The sequence below is a fragment of the Marmota flaviventris genome, chromosome 8, assembly GCF_047511675.1.
Source record: "Marmota flaviventris isolate mMarFla1 chromosome 8, mMarFla1.hap1, whole genome shotgun sequence".
NCBI classification, from domain to species: Eukaryota; Metazoa; Chordata; class Mammalia; order Rodentia; family Sciuridae; genus Marmota; species Marmota flaviventris.
In genome coordinates, this window is record NC_092505.1 from 53,621,156 (window position 1) to 53,640,529 (window position 19,374).

General features: G+C 34.9%; 1 protein-coding gene and 1 pseudogene across 8 annotated transcripts in view; both read left to right on the forward strand.

The window, feature by feature from the left end:
• Window positions 1-19,374, forward strand: part of Lmln (leishmanolysin like peptidase) — a 72,423-nt gene that overhangs the window by 26,839 nt on the left and 26,210 nt on the right. For 7 of the 8 annotated variants that reach the window (XR_011708341.1, XR_011708339.1, XR_011708340.1 and 4 more), the window contains exons 9-12: window positions 722-839; window positions 9,501-9,608; window positions 12,735-12,811; window positions 15,295-15,405. Coding sequence is in view for 4 of the 8 variants with exons in the window: in XM_027936187.2 (XP_027791988.2) it covers window positions 722-839; window positions 9,501-9,608; window positions 12,735-12,811; window positions 15,295-15,405 (414 nt within the window). In the remaining 4 variants the exon portion in view is untranslated. The remainder of the gene's footprint in view (window positions 1-721; window positions 840-9,500; window positions 9,609-12,734; window positions 12,812-15,294; window positions 15,406-19,374) is intronic. The other variant, XM_071615250.1, reaches the window with a different exon arrangement.
• On the forward strand, window positions 6,558-7,363 carry LOC114093184 (ribosome biogenesis protein NSA2 homolog; annotated as a pseudogene).

The window sequence follows — 19,374 nt, forward strand, 5'->3', positions numbered from 1 at the left end:
TATATGCAGTAATGTGGAGGAATGTCGCGTTCCTCGAAACTAAAACACTCAGGGTCACTCCAGGTAAACTGGGCTGCATGAAATAACCACCCAGAGACAGACAAATACCTTTTTCTTTGGGGTCCTGTGATTGCTCCTCTGACCTTAAGGGCTCACAAAAAGACATACAAGCAAATACTCTACAACTGAGCTACTCCCCAGCCCCATATTAGATTTTTGAAGATGTGGCCAAGTTCATGATGGATGATAGCATGAATGCTTGCTACCATCATTACCAGTATTGAATATTATAGGTCATATTTTAGGTTTATCTGTTGAATAAAGATGTTATGTCATTATTATATTCAGGACTACTAGTTTTATTTTCTTTGTCCAATCTTTTGGGTTAGTTTTCTTTTTCTAATTACTTTGTATTAATATCTAGAGATATTAATCCTTTTTCATGTTGCAAATATTTCTTCTATCTACTTTTGTGTCTTTTTACTTCATTTGTCATGCATGCATACATACATGCAAGTGAGTAACATCTCTTTTAACTACAAAATAGTGCTTACAAGCTCATAGGGTTGTTCAAAAGATTAAATTTGAAAATTCCTTTCATGGATATGGGATAGTGTAAGTTCTCAAATATTTTAATTTCATATTGATACTCATGAATACTTTTATTTTTAAAGTAATAGTACGTTTGCAGAATGACCGTCTTTCTATTCTATAATTACAGTCTTGGATTATATCAGTGGAGTGATAAAGTAGTTCGAAAAGTAGAAAGATCATGGAACATACGAGATAATAAGATAGTTCGTCACACTGTGTATCTGCTAGTAACACCTCGTGTTGTTGTGAGTATTATTGAACTTCTTTATTTCTCTCATGAACCATCTTCCTTCATTATAATACTTGTTTTATTAATCACTATTGTTTAAGAACTTATAATTAAATTTCAGAGCCTAAAGTAGAATCAGTAGTATAAAGGCAGTGCAGTAAAGTTATAAGCCAGGAGAAAGATGAGGAAGTAGAAATTTGACATTGACATTCATGATTCCTATCATATACACTGCTTTAAGGAAGTGCTGCCTCTGTAATGATACCTTTTAGGATCATTGTACTATTTCTGTAATTGTTTATCATTTCATTTGAGGGTTTGTATTAGTCAAGGGTCTGCAGAGAAAGAGAGACAAACAGAGTGTGAGGGAAAGAGAGATTCTTTTAAGGAATTGTCTCACACAACTGTAGAAGTTTGGAAGATCCGAATCTGATGAGGTAGGCAAGCAGACTGGAGACTCGGGGAAGAGTTACAGTTTGACTCTAAAGACAGAATTATTTCTTGCTTGCAGGTCAGTCTTTGTTCTGTTTAAGCTTTCAATGGGTGCTTGAGCCCACCCATATTTTATGGAGGACAGTCTGCTTTTAGCTTAGGGTCCACTGATGTAAATATTAATCTTGGGCTGCGGTTATAGGTCAGTAGTAGAGCACTTGCCTCACACATGTGAGGTACTGGGTTTGATCCTTAGCACTACATAAAAATAAATAAATAAAGATATTGTGTCCATCTATAACTAAAAAAAAAAAAAATAGGAATATTAATCTCATCCAATAAAACACCTTACAGTAGTATCTAGAATAGTGTTTGACTAAATATCTGGGCACTGTGTCCCAACCAAGTCGACAAATTAAATTAACCATCACAGGATTCCCCATTTTTTTGATGACATAAAGCTATTCTGCCTCCACTTTTCTTTTACACTCACATCTCTCTGCCTTCTAAACTCTTTCAGTGTTCTTGGGCTATTTTCCATCCCTAGAAATCTCTAACTCAAAAACAGACAAAATCCAATAAGTAAATTTGTTTTCTACTCAATAACATTTTTTTTTGCTGAGTGTGACACATACCTGCAATCCCAGTGTTTATGAAGAATCATAAGTTCAAGTCCAGCTTGGGCAACTTAGCAAGATACTGTCTTAAAATAAAAAATAAAAAGTGCTGTGAATGATGATGATGATAATAATAGCCTGAATAGCTTTTTTCCCCTACAAAATATACTTCCATAACAATTTATACCAGTAATAAAATTATTCTTGAGAGAGCAAGGGTAGCTATACTTAAACCAAATAGACTTTAAGTAAAAAAAGGGTATAGGAAGACAAATAGGTATATTATATAATGACAAAGGGGGTCACTTCATCAAGAGGATATGACAGTTTTAAATCTATAAGTACCTAACTTCAAAGCACCTGATCGTGTAAAACAAATATTACTCTTTCTGAAGGGAGAGATAAATTGTAATACAATAATAATACGAAGCTTTAATACTGCACTTTGAACAATGGACTAATCACCCAGACAGAAAATTAATAAGGAAACATTGGACTTGAACAGCACATTAGGCCAAATGGTACTAAGAGATATACAGAACATTCCATTCAACAGCAATAGAATATACATTCCTCTCAAGGGTATTCTCCAGAATAGATCACACGTTAGGGCACAGAAAAAGCCTTAGAAAGTTTAAGAAAAGTCAGTCATATCAAGTACCTTTCTAACCACAAAGATGTGAAATAGAAATTAATAACAGCAGGAATTTTGGAAATTTAAAAATACTTGTTGGAACAATATATTCCTGAACTACCAACATGCGTTGATAAGGAAATAAAGGGGAAATTAAAAACATCTCAAGATATTGAAATATCTTTAAATAAATGAAAATGAACATAGAAAATACTATAATTTACAGGATATAACAAAAGTGGTTCTAAGAGGAAAGTTTATAGCAAAAAAACAAGTACATCTAAAAAGAAGAAAGAAGCTGAGCATGGTGGCACTCGCCTGTAATCCCAGTGGCTCAGGATACTGAAGCAGAAGGATCAAGAGTTCATAGCCAGCCAGCCTTAGCAACTTAGTGAAGCCCTAGTTAACTCAGTGAGATCATTTGTCTAAATAAAATATTTTTTAAAAGGGCTAGGGCTGTGGCTTAGTGGTTAAGCACCCCTGTTACCAAAAAAAAAAAAAAAAGAAGAAGAAGAAGAAGAAGAATTAAAATAAACAACTTTGCATTATTCCTCTAAGAACTAAAAAAAGATGAACAAATTAGACCAAAGTGAGCAGAAGGAAGGAAACAATAAAGAAGAGAGTAAAAATATGTGAAGTAGACACTAGTAGACACAAAAGATCAATGAAGGGACTGGGGTTGTGGCTCAGTGGTAGAGTGCTCGCCTAGCACATGTAAGGCCCTGGGTTTGATCTTCAGCACCACATAAAAGTAAATTAATAAAAAATAGGTGTTGTGTCGAACTACAATAAAAAATAAATTTTTTAAAATCAGTGAAACTTAAAATTATTTTTTTGAAAAGATAAAATTGACAAAACATTAGCTAGAAAAAGGAAAGAAAGGAAGAAAACTGAAATAAAGTAAAAATGAAAGAGGAGACATTACATCTCATCACAGAATACAAAGGATCATAAGAGACTACTGTGAACAGGTATATGCCAATAAATTTTTTTGGGGGGAATACCAGGGGATTGAACCCAGGGGGGCTTAACTACTGAGCTACATCCCCAGTCCTTGTTATTTTTTCTTTTGAGATGGTCTAAGTTGCTTAGGGCCTTGCTAAGTTGCTGAGGCTGACTGAACTTGCCTTCCTCTTGCCTCAGCCTCCTGAGTTGCTGAGATTACAGGTTGCCGCAGTCTGGCTGGGCACAATTCAGGAGCCACTTGTCAAAAGAAACGAACTTTATTTTTAGAAAACACACACACACACACACACACACACACGGCACCACACAGCTCTTCAGGAATTCCCCCAGAGCCCAGCTGCCACCACTGGCTTCCCACAAGCCTCTCAACCTCCCCCATTCCTCCTGCTCTTGAGGCCGATTGGCTGGGTTGCATGGGTGGAGCCAAAAAAAAGTCCCCCAATGAGCAGCTCCGTGGTCTGAAAGGGCGGGGAAACAGCCTAATGAGCATCACCACAGAGGAACCAATCAGTTGGCAGCTAGAAGTTTGCCGGGGCCGCTATGAGCCAATCATCAGCTGGCAGCTGGAAGTTTGCTAGCAGCTGGAAGTTTGCTGGGGCCCCTTTGGCTGTGGCTCTCAACATCTCCCCCTCTCTGTTTAAACAACAAGCATGTGGCTTAGGGACCATGCCTGCCTTAGGTTGTCCAATACTACATATAGTCCTTACCCGTCATTGGATGAGCTGACCTCAAGGCGTCAGCCTCCTGTATTAGGTTGGTACCATTGCAATTGGATCTTACCCGTCATTGACTACCGGTCCAGCATACAGCCACACCTGTGGATAGGTCTTTGTACCAGCGGGGGGTGAGGTTCTTTGCCTCACCTCTGTTGGCCCCCAAATTTCAGTTGAACGACCATCACAAGGAGAAGGGAGGAAGATACACCAAGTCAATTGACGGTTCCTTTTGGAAAAATTGTACCACTGATGACACCATCAGCAAAAATACCCCAACATTACCACAAGTCGCTGCAGGGCACATACAGGGCACATAAAGGATTGCCTGGAGCCCTTAGTTTGGGCAATGATTTAGCAGATAAAACTACACATGACATACATATTTTCTCTACACTAGAAGAAGCTACAAATTTTCATAAAAAGTTCCATGTCAATGCTAATACTTTACAAAAGCGTTTTAAAATAACTAAGGAACAAGCTAGACAAATAAAACAATGTCAAAATTGTGTGACCTTTTTACCACAAGTTAATCTTGGAGTCAATCCTAGAGAACTGATACCTAACCATATTTGGCAGATGGACGTCACACACTGCCAGAATTTGGAAAATTAAAATATTTGCATGTTACAGTTGATACTTCTTCCGGATTTTTGATGGGCTCCCTTTATGCCGGAGAAAAAACTAAAGATATTATAGCTCATTGTTTACAAAATTTTGCCACTGTGGGCGTTCCAAAACAGTTAAAAACAGATAATGCCCCTGGTTATACTTCTACCTCTTTTAAACAATTTTGCTCATCATTTGGCATTACTCATATAACAGGAATCCCATATAATCCACAGGGACAAGGCATAGTTGAAAGAGCTTGGTGCTGATAACGCCAAGGTCGCGGGTTCGTTCCCCGTACAGGCCACCAAATGCCGCAGTCTGGCTGGGCACAATTCAGGAGCCACTTGTCAAAAGAAACGAACTTTATTTTTAGCGCGCGCACACACACACACACACACACACACACACACGGCACCACACAGCTCTTCAGGAATTCCCTCAGAGCCCAACTGCCACCACTGGCTTCCCACAAGCCTCTCAATCTCCCCCACTTCTCCTGCTCTTGAGGCCGATTGGCTGGGTTGCATGGGCGGAGCCAAAAATAGTCCCCCAATGAGCAGCTCCGTGGTCTGAAAGGGCGGGGAAACAGCCCAATGAGCATCACCGCAGAGGAGCCAATCAGTTGGCAGCTAGAAGTTTGCTGGGGCCGCTGTGAGCCAATCATCAGCTGGCAGCTGGAAGTTTGCTGGGGCCCCTTCGGCTGTGGCTCTCAACAACAGGTGATGTCACTGCACTCAGTTGTGCCAACAAATTTGATAACCTAAAAGAAATAGATAAATTCCTATAGTTAATATTGCTAAAATATCCATGCTACCCCAAACAGTTGCAAATTCAGTGCAACCCTGATCAAAATTCCAATGTCTTTTTTGACAGAAATAGAAAAAAAAAATCCTAAAATTCATATGGAACCACAAAATAACTCCTAATTGCCAAGGCAATCATTTGTAAAAAGAACAAAGCTGGTGGCATCACACTACCTGATTTCATAGTACAGGAGTCCCCACTTTGGCTGAGGTCTTACTTTTTATCCCCAGTCTTAAGTCCAAATATATTAAATGGAAAATTCTAGAAGTAAATAATTTATAAGTTCTAACTTGTAATATAGTATATTGTTATAATTGTTCTATTTTATTATTACTTATTAATCTCTTCCTTTTCCTAATTTATAAATTAAACTGTATCACAGTTTAATATGTATATATAGGAAAAAACATAGTATAGGTCCAGTACTATCTGGATTTCAGGCATCTACTAGGGGTCTTGGAATGTATCCCTTACAGATAAGGGAGAACTACTGTAGTAATTCAAACAACCTGTACTGGAATAAAAATAGAAACACTAGGCAGTGGAGCAGAATAGAGAGCCTAGAAATGAACCCAGGCATATATGGTCAGTTGATATTTTACAAAAGTGCCAAGAATGCCCAATGGGAAAAAGGTAATCTCTTCAATAAATGGGGAAACTAGATATCCATATACGGAAGAATAGATTTGGACCTTTATCTGATACTTTATGCAAAAACAACTCAAAATATATTAAACTCCTAGAATAAAACAGTGGGAAAATTACACAACATTGGTTTGGGAAATAACCTCAGAAGCACAAACAACAAAAACAAAAATAGACAAATGGAATTATATCAAACTAAAAAGCTTCTGGCTTTCCTCTTTTGGACTGCACAGAATAAGCTCTTGGGTCTCTGAGACCCAAAAATTGAGAGGTTCTTTGCACCCAGGAGGCTGTGGCCTTTGACTCTATAAAATGAATATATTAAATTACAATATAAATGCCACAGATATTGCTTGTATTACCATGAGAAAAATAGAAAGAAGGAAACTCTAGAGTCTCATGAATGTTCGAGAGGTGGGTGGGGGTGTTGGGGGTGGGGGATTGGCCTGAAGACTAAAGTCTACCATAAATAGCACTATGCTGAGAAAATACAAATGAAAACAACTATCAAGATGCATGAAAAGAGAAACGCCAAACAAAAGAATGATGACAAGACTCCACAGGGAGCAGTACCTTCTTATCTACTGGACAGAGAAGGACAGTCCCAAGCAAAAGTACTTTCCAGCATGGTTATGCAAAACAGAAAAGAGACATCAGGAAACTAGTAAGTCCCTCTGCCCAAAGTTCATGCCCAGGGAGAAACAGAAGTATTAAAAGTTGTTTAAATAGTAAAGAGAAAAAAGAAGGTATAGAGGAGGATGGCTGCTAGAGTCTGCTTTGTTGGATATGACTTTATGAGAAAACCACCTAAATTTAAAAGATTCATTAGAACAAGGGGCTTACATTTCAAGAAGACCCATGAAACACATCCTGAATAGAAAGCCATCTATTGCCTATCAGTACTTGATGTGAAAAAGTATCCTTCATAGCCACTATGTTCAACTTCAAATGTTATTACCAAAGATACTGCCATTGAGATAAACATGAGTCATTTGGGCCTTGTGATACAAAGAAGCAAGGTTATTTGGTGGAAATTATGCCCAAGTTATCAACAATCCTTGAAAGTGATGGACTTAAATGTAGACTCACTGGTTTGACAGCAGTTTTATACACATAACTCCTTGTTTTAATTATTGAAGACTATGATCAGGGAAACCACCATTACTATGATGTTTCTGAATGCTACCAAGTAGTCTTATATCTCTGTAATCAAGAGAACTATTTGTTAAATTGTAGAAAACATTAAAATGTTGAAAAAACATCTGTACACCAAAGGAAACAGTCAACAGTGGATTGGGAGGGAAAAAAATGTAGGATCAACACTTCAGCTTTTAGGCATAGGCAATGACTTTCTCAATGAGACTCCTAATAAATAATGCCCAGCGTTAATAAATAGAATGGCATAAAATTAAAAAGCTTTGCCCAGCAATGTGAAAAGAGAACCTACAGAATGGTATAAAATCTTTGTTAGCTACTCTTCTGGTAGAGGATTAATATCTAAAATATATAAAGAACTCAAAAACTTTACACCAGGGGCTGGAGTTGTGGCTCAGTGGTAGAGCCTAGCAGTGTGAGGCCCTGGGTTCGACCCTCATTACCACATATAAATAAAGATATTAAAAAAAAAACTTTCCACCAAAAAAATCAAATAACTCAATTAATAAATGGGCAGATGAATTAAACACACACTTCTCAAAAGAAGAAATGCAAATGGCCAAAAAATACATGAAAAAATGTTCAACATCATTAGCAGTTAGGGAAATGCAAATCAAAACTACACTGAGATTTCATCTGACATCAATCAGAATGGCAGCCATCAAGAATACAAGTATACTAATAAATGCTGGAGAGGATTTGGAGAAAAAGAAACCAGTATGTACAACTAGTATGGAGGTTCGTCAAAAGACTAGGCATGGACCACCACCATATGATCCACCTATATTTATCCTGAATAATTAAAGTCATCATACTACAGTGATACATGCATACCCATGTTTACAGCAGCACAATTCACAATAGCCAAACTATGGAACCAGCCTAGGAGTCCATCAGTAGATGAATGAATAAAGAAAATGTAGTAGATATACACAACGGAGTTTTATTCAGCCATAAAGAAAAATGAAATTAAGTCATTATGTTAAGTGAAATAACCAAACTCAGAAGGTCAAGGGTCATATATTTTTCTCTCATATGTGGAAGCTAGAGAGGAAAAAGGGAAAGAAAGGTGGGGGCTAGGGATCTCATGAAAATCAAAAGATGATCTTTAAAGGAAAGGGACCAGAGGGTGGGAGGCAAGGAGGGTGTGGGGAAGTGCTGGGGAATGATACTGGCCATATTACATTGTTATATAATGTAACATGTACAGCTATGTAACAACAAATTCCATCATTATGTACCACTGTAATCCACCAATAAAAAGGCAGAAAAAAGGTATTGTAATAGAATACAACTAATATAAAAAAAATTTAAAGAATAAAAGTCATCATAGTATACTGATACATGCATACCTATGTTTTAGCAGCACAATTCACAATAGCCAAGCTATAAACCAGTTTAGGTGTCCATCAGCAGGTGAATAATGGATAAAAAAATAATGTAATATATGTACACAATTGAGTTTATTTAATCATAAAAGAAATAAAATTATGTCATTTTCAGGAAACTGGATAGAACTAGAGACCGTTAAGCAAAATAAGTCAAACTCAGAAGTTTAAATGTTGTATGATTTCTCTTCCAAGTGGAAGCTGGAGCGGAAAAAGAAAAAGAAAGCAGGGGTGGGGACATCTCATGAAAATCAAAAAGAGATCAGTAGAACAGAGAAAAGAGATCAGGGAATGGGGAAGGGGAGGAAGGGAGGATGTGCTGAAGAGCAATATTGGCCAAATTATATTGTTATATATTGTATTCATGTATGAATATGTAACAGCAAATCCCATCATATGTACAACTATAACACAGCCATACAAAAATGTAAAAAGAAATATATATATATGTATATATATATATATATATATATATATATATATATATATATGTATATATATGTATATACATATATATATATATATATATATTAATTTCCTAGCAAAGAAGAATGTAGCACCATCAAAATTTAATTATATTAAAAACTATATTAAAAAAAAATTCTCTCTTCTTACCAAAGTAATTTTTTAATATCTGTTGTATTCATGGAATAAAGAGTTTGACATTATCTAAAAGTACTTTTGTGGGATTTTTATTTTTCTGATTCTTAGGATGAAGCACGAAAACATTTTAATTGTCCAATTCTAGAAGGAATGGAACTTGAAAATCAAGGTGGTATGGGCACTGAACTCAACCATTGGGAAAAACGGTTATTAGAGGTCAGTTTATTTTTAAGTTTTACTAGACTTTTTTTTTTTTTTTTTTAAGTAATTCATACTCATGGAAAAAGATATTTAAACAGGTTCCTCTTTAGCTCTTAAAATCCAAATTAATTTAAATCTTAAATTCCAAATGTAATTGCTAAGCTTGTCTTATATCCTTCCTTAAATATTGTCTAAATTTATGTATATACACATACACACAGAAGTTTTTCTTTTTTTTTCCAATTATCTCTCTATTTATTTATTTTGCATTATGATTCTTAATACACCTTTATACCACAATTTATCATATCTCTAATTGTATATAAGGTATGTTGACACCAAATTCACATCTTCATACATGTATTTTGTATAATGAAGAAGTTTTTCTTTATGAACTCATACAACTTTTTTAACTTAATGATATTCTGTAGACATCTTACTAAGGCAATACAAATGCTTCTGCTATAATGCAACATATACTTTCACCTTTTTATACTGAGCTCAGTGGCACATGCCAGTAATGCCAGTGACTTGGGAGGCAGAGACAAGAAGATCACAAGTTCAAGGCCAGCCTCAGCAATTTAGCAAGACCCCATCTCAAAATAAAAAAGGACTGGGAATGTAGTTTAGTGGTAAAGTGTCCCTAGGTTCAATCCCCAATACTAAAAAATAAAAAAAGAGTTTATTCTTCAATATGATACCCTAAAAATAACTAAACTTGTGGGAAAAACAAGTATCCAGAACACTAACAAAAACATAAATCATAATTACTAGCTCAATTTTAAAAGACATTAAATTTCCAATAAATACAGTCTTTTGTCTACTCTAGTATTTCTTTACTTTGAACAACAACAGACCTATAATCACAGCTACTTGGATTTCAAAGGAGGATTTGCAAGTTCCAGACCAGCATGGGCAACTTGGAGACCCTATCTCAAAAATTTAAAGTAAATAAACAAAAGGGCTAGAATGTAGCTCAGTGATAGAGTACCCCTGGGTTCAATTTCCAGTACTGCAAAACAAAAACAAAAATATCCACAACAACTACAAAACAACAACAACAACATAAAAATCTAGTAATGGGTAGCTGGGTGGGGGATTGTAAATCTTGAGTAAGAGGGACAAGAGTAAAATGTACCAAAATTAGAATGTGCAATAAACACTTGCAGCCATACTGAGCCAAGGGGAAAAAGATGAAGTGAACAGAATAGAGACCATACTCAGTATAGCATCCCTCTATTCTTTTATTTTTTTTTTCTTTATCTTAGTGTATTTTTTATTTAGCTGCTATTGCTTCATCGTACATTAGCCTCCAGGGAAAAGTCACAGTGAATTAGCAGGATTATATTGATGTCACTCCCTTATTTTCCATCTCACATGAGTTCATTCACAGTGCTGAAATACATGCATTAGCAAAATAGACTGTGTGCTTTGATTTCCTCAGTTTTGTCATTGTTGTTGTTTTTTATGGTATTGAATCCAGAGGCTTCAATAAAGATGCTTCAAAAATGAGGCTGAACTCCTCATTTTTTAAGAGCTGCAGAATATTATATTATACAAATGTAACCTAACAGTCATGTGTTAATGAACAATTATGTTTCAAATTTTTAATTTAAAAAATTATAATGAGCCATTTATTTATTTATTGCTCATTTACTGCTGTGCTTTCCAGGATTGGTGTTTCAGTGGATATTCTTTGGTTCAGCTAAATAATCAAACTCACAAGACTCCAACAGGCCACACTAAAGAAAGATTTCCTTAGAAAGGGTATCACAAAGCACGCACAACATGCAGTGTTGGGCACATTCCTTGTGCTGAAACAGCAATCTAGGGGCTGTCATTGGTGCCTCTCTTCCTCCCTCTCCAACTCAAGGACAGCAGTACAAGGCCAAAGTAGATGGATGCAAGAACCAGCCTGGCTTTTAAAGTACCATGTCCCAAATAGGACATGATCTTTTTAACAGTTTCATAGAAATAATTTTCAGATCCCTATAAAACATTTCTCAACACAGAGAAGTCCCAGAACTATGGCTTACCAACAGGTATTCATGTTCATTTATAGTAATCCAAGCCCAGAAGTATTTCAGGAGGTTTTATTCCCTTAAGTACTAATGCCTGGGAACACAGTTGACATTCCATCTTTATTAGGTTTCCAGGGGAACAGAACTAGAAAGTTAACCCAAGGTCACATTTGTTTATAGAGTAAGAAAGAATAAATTCCTATAAGTGGAATTTCTGAGTCAGAAGATATTAGAGATAAAGAGTTGAAGAAAAATTAGAGCTGTCCAAAGAAGAAATATGCTCTCTTAAGAGGCAGTAGAGTCCTTATTGTAGAGGACCTCCTGAAAGGAATTTTATCATATAAATTAAAATTGGGTAGATAGTATACCTTGAGAATATTTTAGATCCCTCGTATAGATTATTTGATCTCATGATTCTATCATATGTGTTTTGCATGTTAGTGTATCTGTGATCACAAAAGATTAGGAAACTATTTTCTATGTAATTCAGGTGGTTATTTCCCTAATTCTAAATTACCTGGGCATTGTCTCACTTTACTTTGCCTGGAGAATCTTTACAGTAGTATTTCTGATTCCACATATATTTATCTTCATTTTCATCATAATATCTTAAATGTTGGGCTGGGGATGTGGCTTAAGCGGTAGCGCGCTCGCCTGGCATGTGTGCGGCCCGGGTTCGATCCTCAGCACCACATACAAACAAAGATGTTGTGTCCGCCGAAAACTAGAAAATAAATATTGAAAAATTCTCTCTCTCTCTCTTCTCCCTCTCTCTCTCACACTCTCTCTTTAAAAAAAAAAAAAAAAAAAAATATATATATATATATATATATATATATATATATATATATATATATATATATATATATATATATATCTTAAATGTTAGTTCCCGCCATTCCAGGGAAAGTATAAACATGGAGACATTTGAAGCAAAAAATAGATTTGACTTTAAATTTCAGTCTAGTCATTTTAAAGATGGCTTTTGTATTTCACTACTTTTAAGTGAATATTTATCAGTCCCTGACTGGAAACATTTTAAATATATATCAGAGAAATCACAGAAATTATTAGGAATTGTAGAGTCATTTTCTAACTAAAGTTTGTTGGTGATTTTCAGAATGAAGCAATGACTGGTTCTCATACCCAGAACCGAGTCCTCTCTCGAATCACTCTGGCATTAATGGAGGACACTGGGTAAGACAGCTGTGAGAATACATGATTTATGTATTAAAATTAAATGAATATTAAGATTAGCTTAAGAAAATGCTGACATTTTACATCAAAGCAAAACTACTTACTGCATTATTGGATTTTGTGCATTTAGCTGTCCATTATCACCAAATCTGTTTATTCATTTAATAATTGTTTAAGGCCCCAAGATATAGTTATGAATAGAGCAAAACCATGATGTTAATGAGATTTATTTTCTTGTAAGGAAAAGCTTGCTAATATGAAGGAAAAACTAAATAATTTTTTAAATTGTGAATAAGATTGATGTATAGTTTCCTGGTTTTTAAAGTAGTGGAACTTTCTGGTAAAGCAGTGAACTGTTATTAAATGAAACCTTTTACAGAATCTTTATGTATCAAATAAAATCAGAACTGCTTAGGTGGAAACAGTGCTTCTTTCTCTAAGATAGCCTGAGGGAACATTTGAAAATGAAATCAAATTTGAAAATCAATAGTATAGGTATTATTAAAACCATGAAAATAGTTGATTTAACTTAACTTTGGGGGGGGTGATCAAAGAGAAATAAGGATTTTAAAATACAGAGCTCATTGTTGACCCTGAAAATAGTTTCAATAAAAATGGAAGAGACTGAGAAGTTCATAGGCTGATCTGCTTACATGAGAGAGGAATACATAGGTAAGAAAGGATTTTATTAGCACATCTTTTCCCTTGAGAATGCAAGATGGATAGGATCCAGAAAAACAAGAGAGAATTAAGTTAAATGAGAATTAGCTTCCTGTCTATTAATTCAGGAAAAAGGAATGGGTATAAGAATGCAGCAAGTCATGGAACTGGGGATATAGCTCAGGGGTAGAACACTTGTCTGGTATGTGTTATCTACTTTCTTAATTCTCCTTTAGCCCATTTGAAGAACAATAAGGAAAAAAAATATAGCATTCTTATGCCTAACAAAAATATCAAGATATTGTTATATCTTTAGAAGATAGCAGATAGCACCCTGAAAAGTCATTAGCATGCAGTGCTTTAAGGTTAAAGATTATTTTCTATGAAGTGATAACAAATTTTTGATGTCTATATAGACTTCATCTCAGGGATATTATTCTTTTAAATATTTTATTATGAAATTTACCAACACATAAAAAAATGCATGTATTAAACAGTCTATATAATACAATGAATACTGTAGGCCTATGAACTGGATTCAACAGTAAATAAGATGTTATACTTGTAACGGTCTTTCTTTTTACCTTGCAAGTCACAGACATCACATCATTTTACTCCTAAATATTGCACCATGAGTCCCTAAAATATATGGATGTTTTTTAATGTAACCACACTTAGCAGTAACAAAATTAATAATTTCCTAATATCCTCTAATATCCAGTTTATAAGCACATAAACCTTTTATCTCTCTTTTTAAATCGGGGTGCAAATAAAATATCTCTTAAGTCCTTTAACGTACAGCAGTCCTGTACACCTCTGCCACCTCCCCCACCCCCCATTGCAGTTAATTTATTGTGGACCCAGAATTCTGGATTCACTTGTCTATTCCTTTGTTATACAATATCCTGAATGTCTTTTAAATAGAAGTTATCTCTGTTATGGGTTAAATGTGAGGTATTCCCCAAAAGTTTATGTGTGAGACAATGCATGAAGGTTTAGAGGTGAAATGACTGGGTTATAAAGGCCTTAAACCAGTCAGTGAATTCATCCCAGGACAGGGATTAACTGGGTAGTAACTGTGGGCAGATAGGGTGTGGCTGGTGGAGGTGGGTCCACAGGGCATGCCTTTGGGGTTTGTCCTTGTTGAGCAGAGCTCTCTCTCTGCTTCTTGGTAGCCATGTCCTGACTTTTCCTCTGCCACACACTTCCACCATAATGTCCTGCTTCACCTTGAGCCCCAAGGAATGTCACAGATTCAAGGCCAGAACAGCAAGAAACTAGAGCCAACTGAATTAGATTAGGTAAAAGGTACCCAAGTAGTAATTCCACTATTTCTTTCTTTTCAGCTTCTCTTTTTCTCTCATTCTGGTTCTTTGTCCTTATTTTCCTTGTCTCACAATATAACCACTTTGTGTTACTCTGTGACTTCCATCATTTTTGAAAATTACAATGGAAATATATTTTGTTTTGTTTTCCAAATATGAAAGTAGTTTGGCATAGAACTGATTACCCAACCCCTGCCCCAGTGATCCTGTACACCAGACCTTTGGCAGCAAGCACTTTGTAAATGTTCATTTGTAGTGATGGCCTCCCAAGTCCTTTTTAAGCTCCTAATTTGCTCATTTGTTGAGATTTGTAATTGGTATGCTAGAGTTGTTTTTTAAGTGGAGGTAATCTATAATCATTATTGGGGATAGCAGGTATAGATTGGTGATAGAGCACTTGTTTGGCCCTGAGTTTGATTCTGAACACTGCAAAGGAGAAAAAAGTGAATTTAAATAATGGTAATACTAAAAGGTGCTTTGTTTGAATTATTTCCACAGCTGGTATAAAGCAAATTACAGCATGGCTGAGAAGTTAGACTGGGGCCGAGGAATGGGCTGTGACTTTGTCAGGAAGAGCTGTAAGTTCTGGATTGATCAGCAGAGACAAAAGTAAGAATGTGTTTCTTTGTGTATCTTTGATTATACAATTAATTTCTGATTTTGTTCTTTATCCTGAGCATAAAATGTCAACTATTTTCAAAAGTGGTCTGAGCAGTTCAGTTTCAAATCCTTCTACAGGTACTTCACAATAATATCCTAAAAAGTAAGTGAAGAATAATTGTTTTTTGTGGTGCTGGGGATGGAACCCAGGGCCTTGTGCGTACAAGGCAAGTACTCTGTGAACTGAGGTATATCCTAAAATCATTATTTTTAATCATATATTAAAATAATCTGGGGCTGCAGTTGTGGCTCAGTGGTAGAGTGCTTGCCTAGCATGTGTGAGGCACTGGGTTCAATCCTCGGCACCACATAAAAATAAATAAATATAAAAAAAATTGTGTCCATCTACAACCAAATAATAATAATAATAATAATAATAATAATAATAATCCATAGCATCAGGGCTGGGGTTTGTGGCTCAGTGGTAGAGTGCTCGCCTAGCACACATGAGGCACTGGATTCGATCCTCAGCACCACATAAAAATTAAATAAAGATATTGTGTCCACCTACAACTAAAAAATAAATATTAAACTAAAATAATAATCCATAGCAAGGTGGTCAGAGCTATGAATATTTCTGTTTGGCTTATAATTTATAATTTTTGCATATTCTTGTCATTTTTTATTGTTTTCCTCAGTTTGCATATGTAAACATAGATGCAAATATCCATTCAGTATTAAAAAACCAGGCATAAAGAAGAATGAAATTATGGCATTTGCCAGTAAATGGATGGAAATGGAGACTGTCAAGCTAAGTGAAACAAGCGTATCCGCAAAAAACAAAGACCAAAGGATCTCTCATTAATATGCAGATCCTGACTCACAATAGGCAGGGGAGAGGGAGGAGTAGAGGTTCACCAGATTGGACATGGGGGAATGGGGAGAAGTGTGGGGGATGGGAATGGGAAAGACAGTAAATGAATTGGACATAACTTTCTTGTGTTCAAATATGATTACATGACCAGTGTAACTCCACATCATGTACAACCACAACAATGGGAAGTTATATTTTGTGTATGCATGATATGTCAAAATACATTCTACTGTTATGTATAACTAAAAAGAACAAATTAAAAAAAACAAACAGGGGCTGAGGATGTGGCTCAAGTGGTAGCGCGCTCGCCTAGCATGCGTGAGGCACTGGGTTCGATTCTCAGCACCATATAAAAATAAAATATTGTGTCCACCTAAACTAAAAAATAAATATTTTTTAAAAAATCAGGCTGGGGCGATAGCTCAGTCATTGGTAGAGCACTTGCCTAGCATATACAAGACTCTAGATTCCATTCCCATCATTGCAGGAAAGAAAAAAATACTTTTGAAAGAGGGTTTTTCATCTGGATACATATCATAATCACATCAAGATTTTTAAAGTTACAAAGTATCCAAGTTTGGGATAGATATACACAACACACACACACACATACTTAAAGAGTACATAGAATCTCTGTTTTTTACAACAATGATCTCAAAATTAAAAATTAAATATAAATAAATTTAAGCAAATATAAAAATTACATGTATTCTTCATCCATTTTTTTCTTCTTGCAAAATCATTGTAAAATATCACAACTAGGATATTGACATTGGTATAGATTCAGAACATTTCTATAATAAGGATGCCTCATGTTGCCATTTCCCTCCTAACTTCATAACTCCTAGAAACCACTACTTATTCTTCATTTCTATAATTTTGTCAATTCAAAAATGTTATATTAGAATGTTGTATAAATTTTTAAATGTGATAAGTACTATGTGCAAACTTTTGGCATTCTCTAGAGATTGATCCAGGTTGTTTTGTATATGTCAATAGTTTGATATTTTTATTGCTGAGTGATATTCCACATTATGGCTCTTCCACAATTTGTTTAAACACTCACATTTTGAAGGACATCTGGGTTGTTTCCAGTTTAGGGCTATTATGAATAAAGTCACATTTGTATACAGGTTTTCTTATGAACACAAATCTTCATTTCTTCAAAATAAATGCCTAGGGGGTGGGGATGTAGCTCAGTGGTAAAGCACTTGCCTAGCATGCATGAGCCCCTGAGTTCAATCCCCAGCACTGCAAAAAAATAAAATTAAATTAATAAAAATAAATGCCTAGGATTACAATTGCTGGTCCATATGGTGGTTGCAGGTTTACTTTTTCCAAGAAACTATCAAACTCTTTTCCAAAATTGCTATATCATTTTACATTTCTGCCAGCAAAATGTAAGATATAGTTTTTCTACATCTTTGTCAGCATTTGGTGTTGTCATTGTTTTTTATTTTAGTTATTCTCATAGGAACATAATGATATTTTACAGTGATTTTAATTTGTATTTTTCTAATGGCTAATGATGTTGAACATCTTTTCATGTGCTTATTTTCTCTCTGTATATCTTCTTCAGTGAATTGTCTTTTCATTCTTAAGCCAGTTCTCCAATTGGATTTTTTTTTTTACTGTTAAGTTTTGAGAATTCTTTGTATAATCTAGATGCTAATGTTTGTCATATATGTGGTTTGCAAATATTTTATTTTTTTTAATTTGTTTTTTTTTAATTTTTTAATAGTTGTAGATAGACACAATACCTTTTATTTTATTTATTTATCTTTTTATGTGGTGCTAAGGATGAAACCCAGAGCTTCACATGTGCTAGGCAAGCACTCTACCAGTGAGCCATAACCTCAGCCCTCTTTCTCCTAGTCTGTAGCTTGCCTTTTTATTCTCTTGACAGGGAATTTTTAAAAAATTTATTTATTAGTTCAAATCAGTTATATGTGGCAGTAGAAAACTCTTCGATTCATTGTATACAAATGGAGCAGAATTTTTCACTTCTCTGGTTGTTCATGAAGTAGGGTCACACCATTCATGCAATTATACATGTACCTAGGGTAATGATGTCTGTCCTATCATTTCTGAGAGTTTTTAATCATGAATGGATGATGACTTTTGTCATAATGCTTTTCCTGCATTAGTTGATATAATTGTGCTTTTGTTGTGATTGTTTTTAGCCTATTAATATGGTAGATTACATTGATTGATTTTTTTTTTTAATATTAAACTTATATCCCTGGAATAAACCATTTTGATCATAGTATATAATGATTTCTATATCATTTAATTCTGTGTGCCAGTATTTTGTTATGGATTTTTATGTCTGTCTTCATAAAGAATGTTGACTCAAAGTTTTCTCAGGTTTTTACCAGTTATTTCTTTTTCAACTAATATATATGGCCCTCTGAACAATTGTAATATGTCAGTTAAATTTTATATTATTCAAAGATGATGTGTTATCACTAAATAAGCAAATAATGGATTATTTTTTGTCACACTTAAATATTGGCTTGATTTTAAAGTATAATTTACATAATACTATGCAGAAATAAATCCTACTATAGAATGAGGTATTTATTTATCCCATTCTTTATTTTCATTTTGTTGAAAGTGTTTTTAAGTTTTTCTTGAGATTTCTTCTTTAACCTACTTGTTATTTAGAAGTCATTTGTCTATAATCTCCAAGTACTAGGGGATTTTCAAGCTATCTTTATCTAGTTTCCAGTTTAATTCCATTATCATCTGAAAAGAAAAGACATTGTATGATTTCTTTTAAATTTTGTTGATTTATATTTTGTTGTCCAGAATGTGCTCTAGTTGTGGTTAATGTTCTGTGTAATCTTGTTAAGAATATGTAATCTGCTGTTGTTGGATGAAATAGTGTGTATATTTCAGTTATATCCAGGTAATCAGTGATGCTGTTAAGGTCAACTGCATCCTGATTTTATGTTCTCTGAATCTATTTCTGATAGAAAGGTATTGAAGTCTCCAGCTATAATAGTGGATTCATCTGTGTCTTCTTGTAGGTCTTTCAGGTTTTGCCTCACATAGTTTGACACTGTTTTGTTAGGCACATACACATTTGTGATTTTTATGTT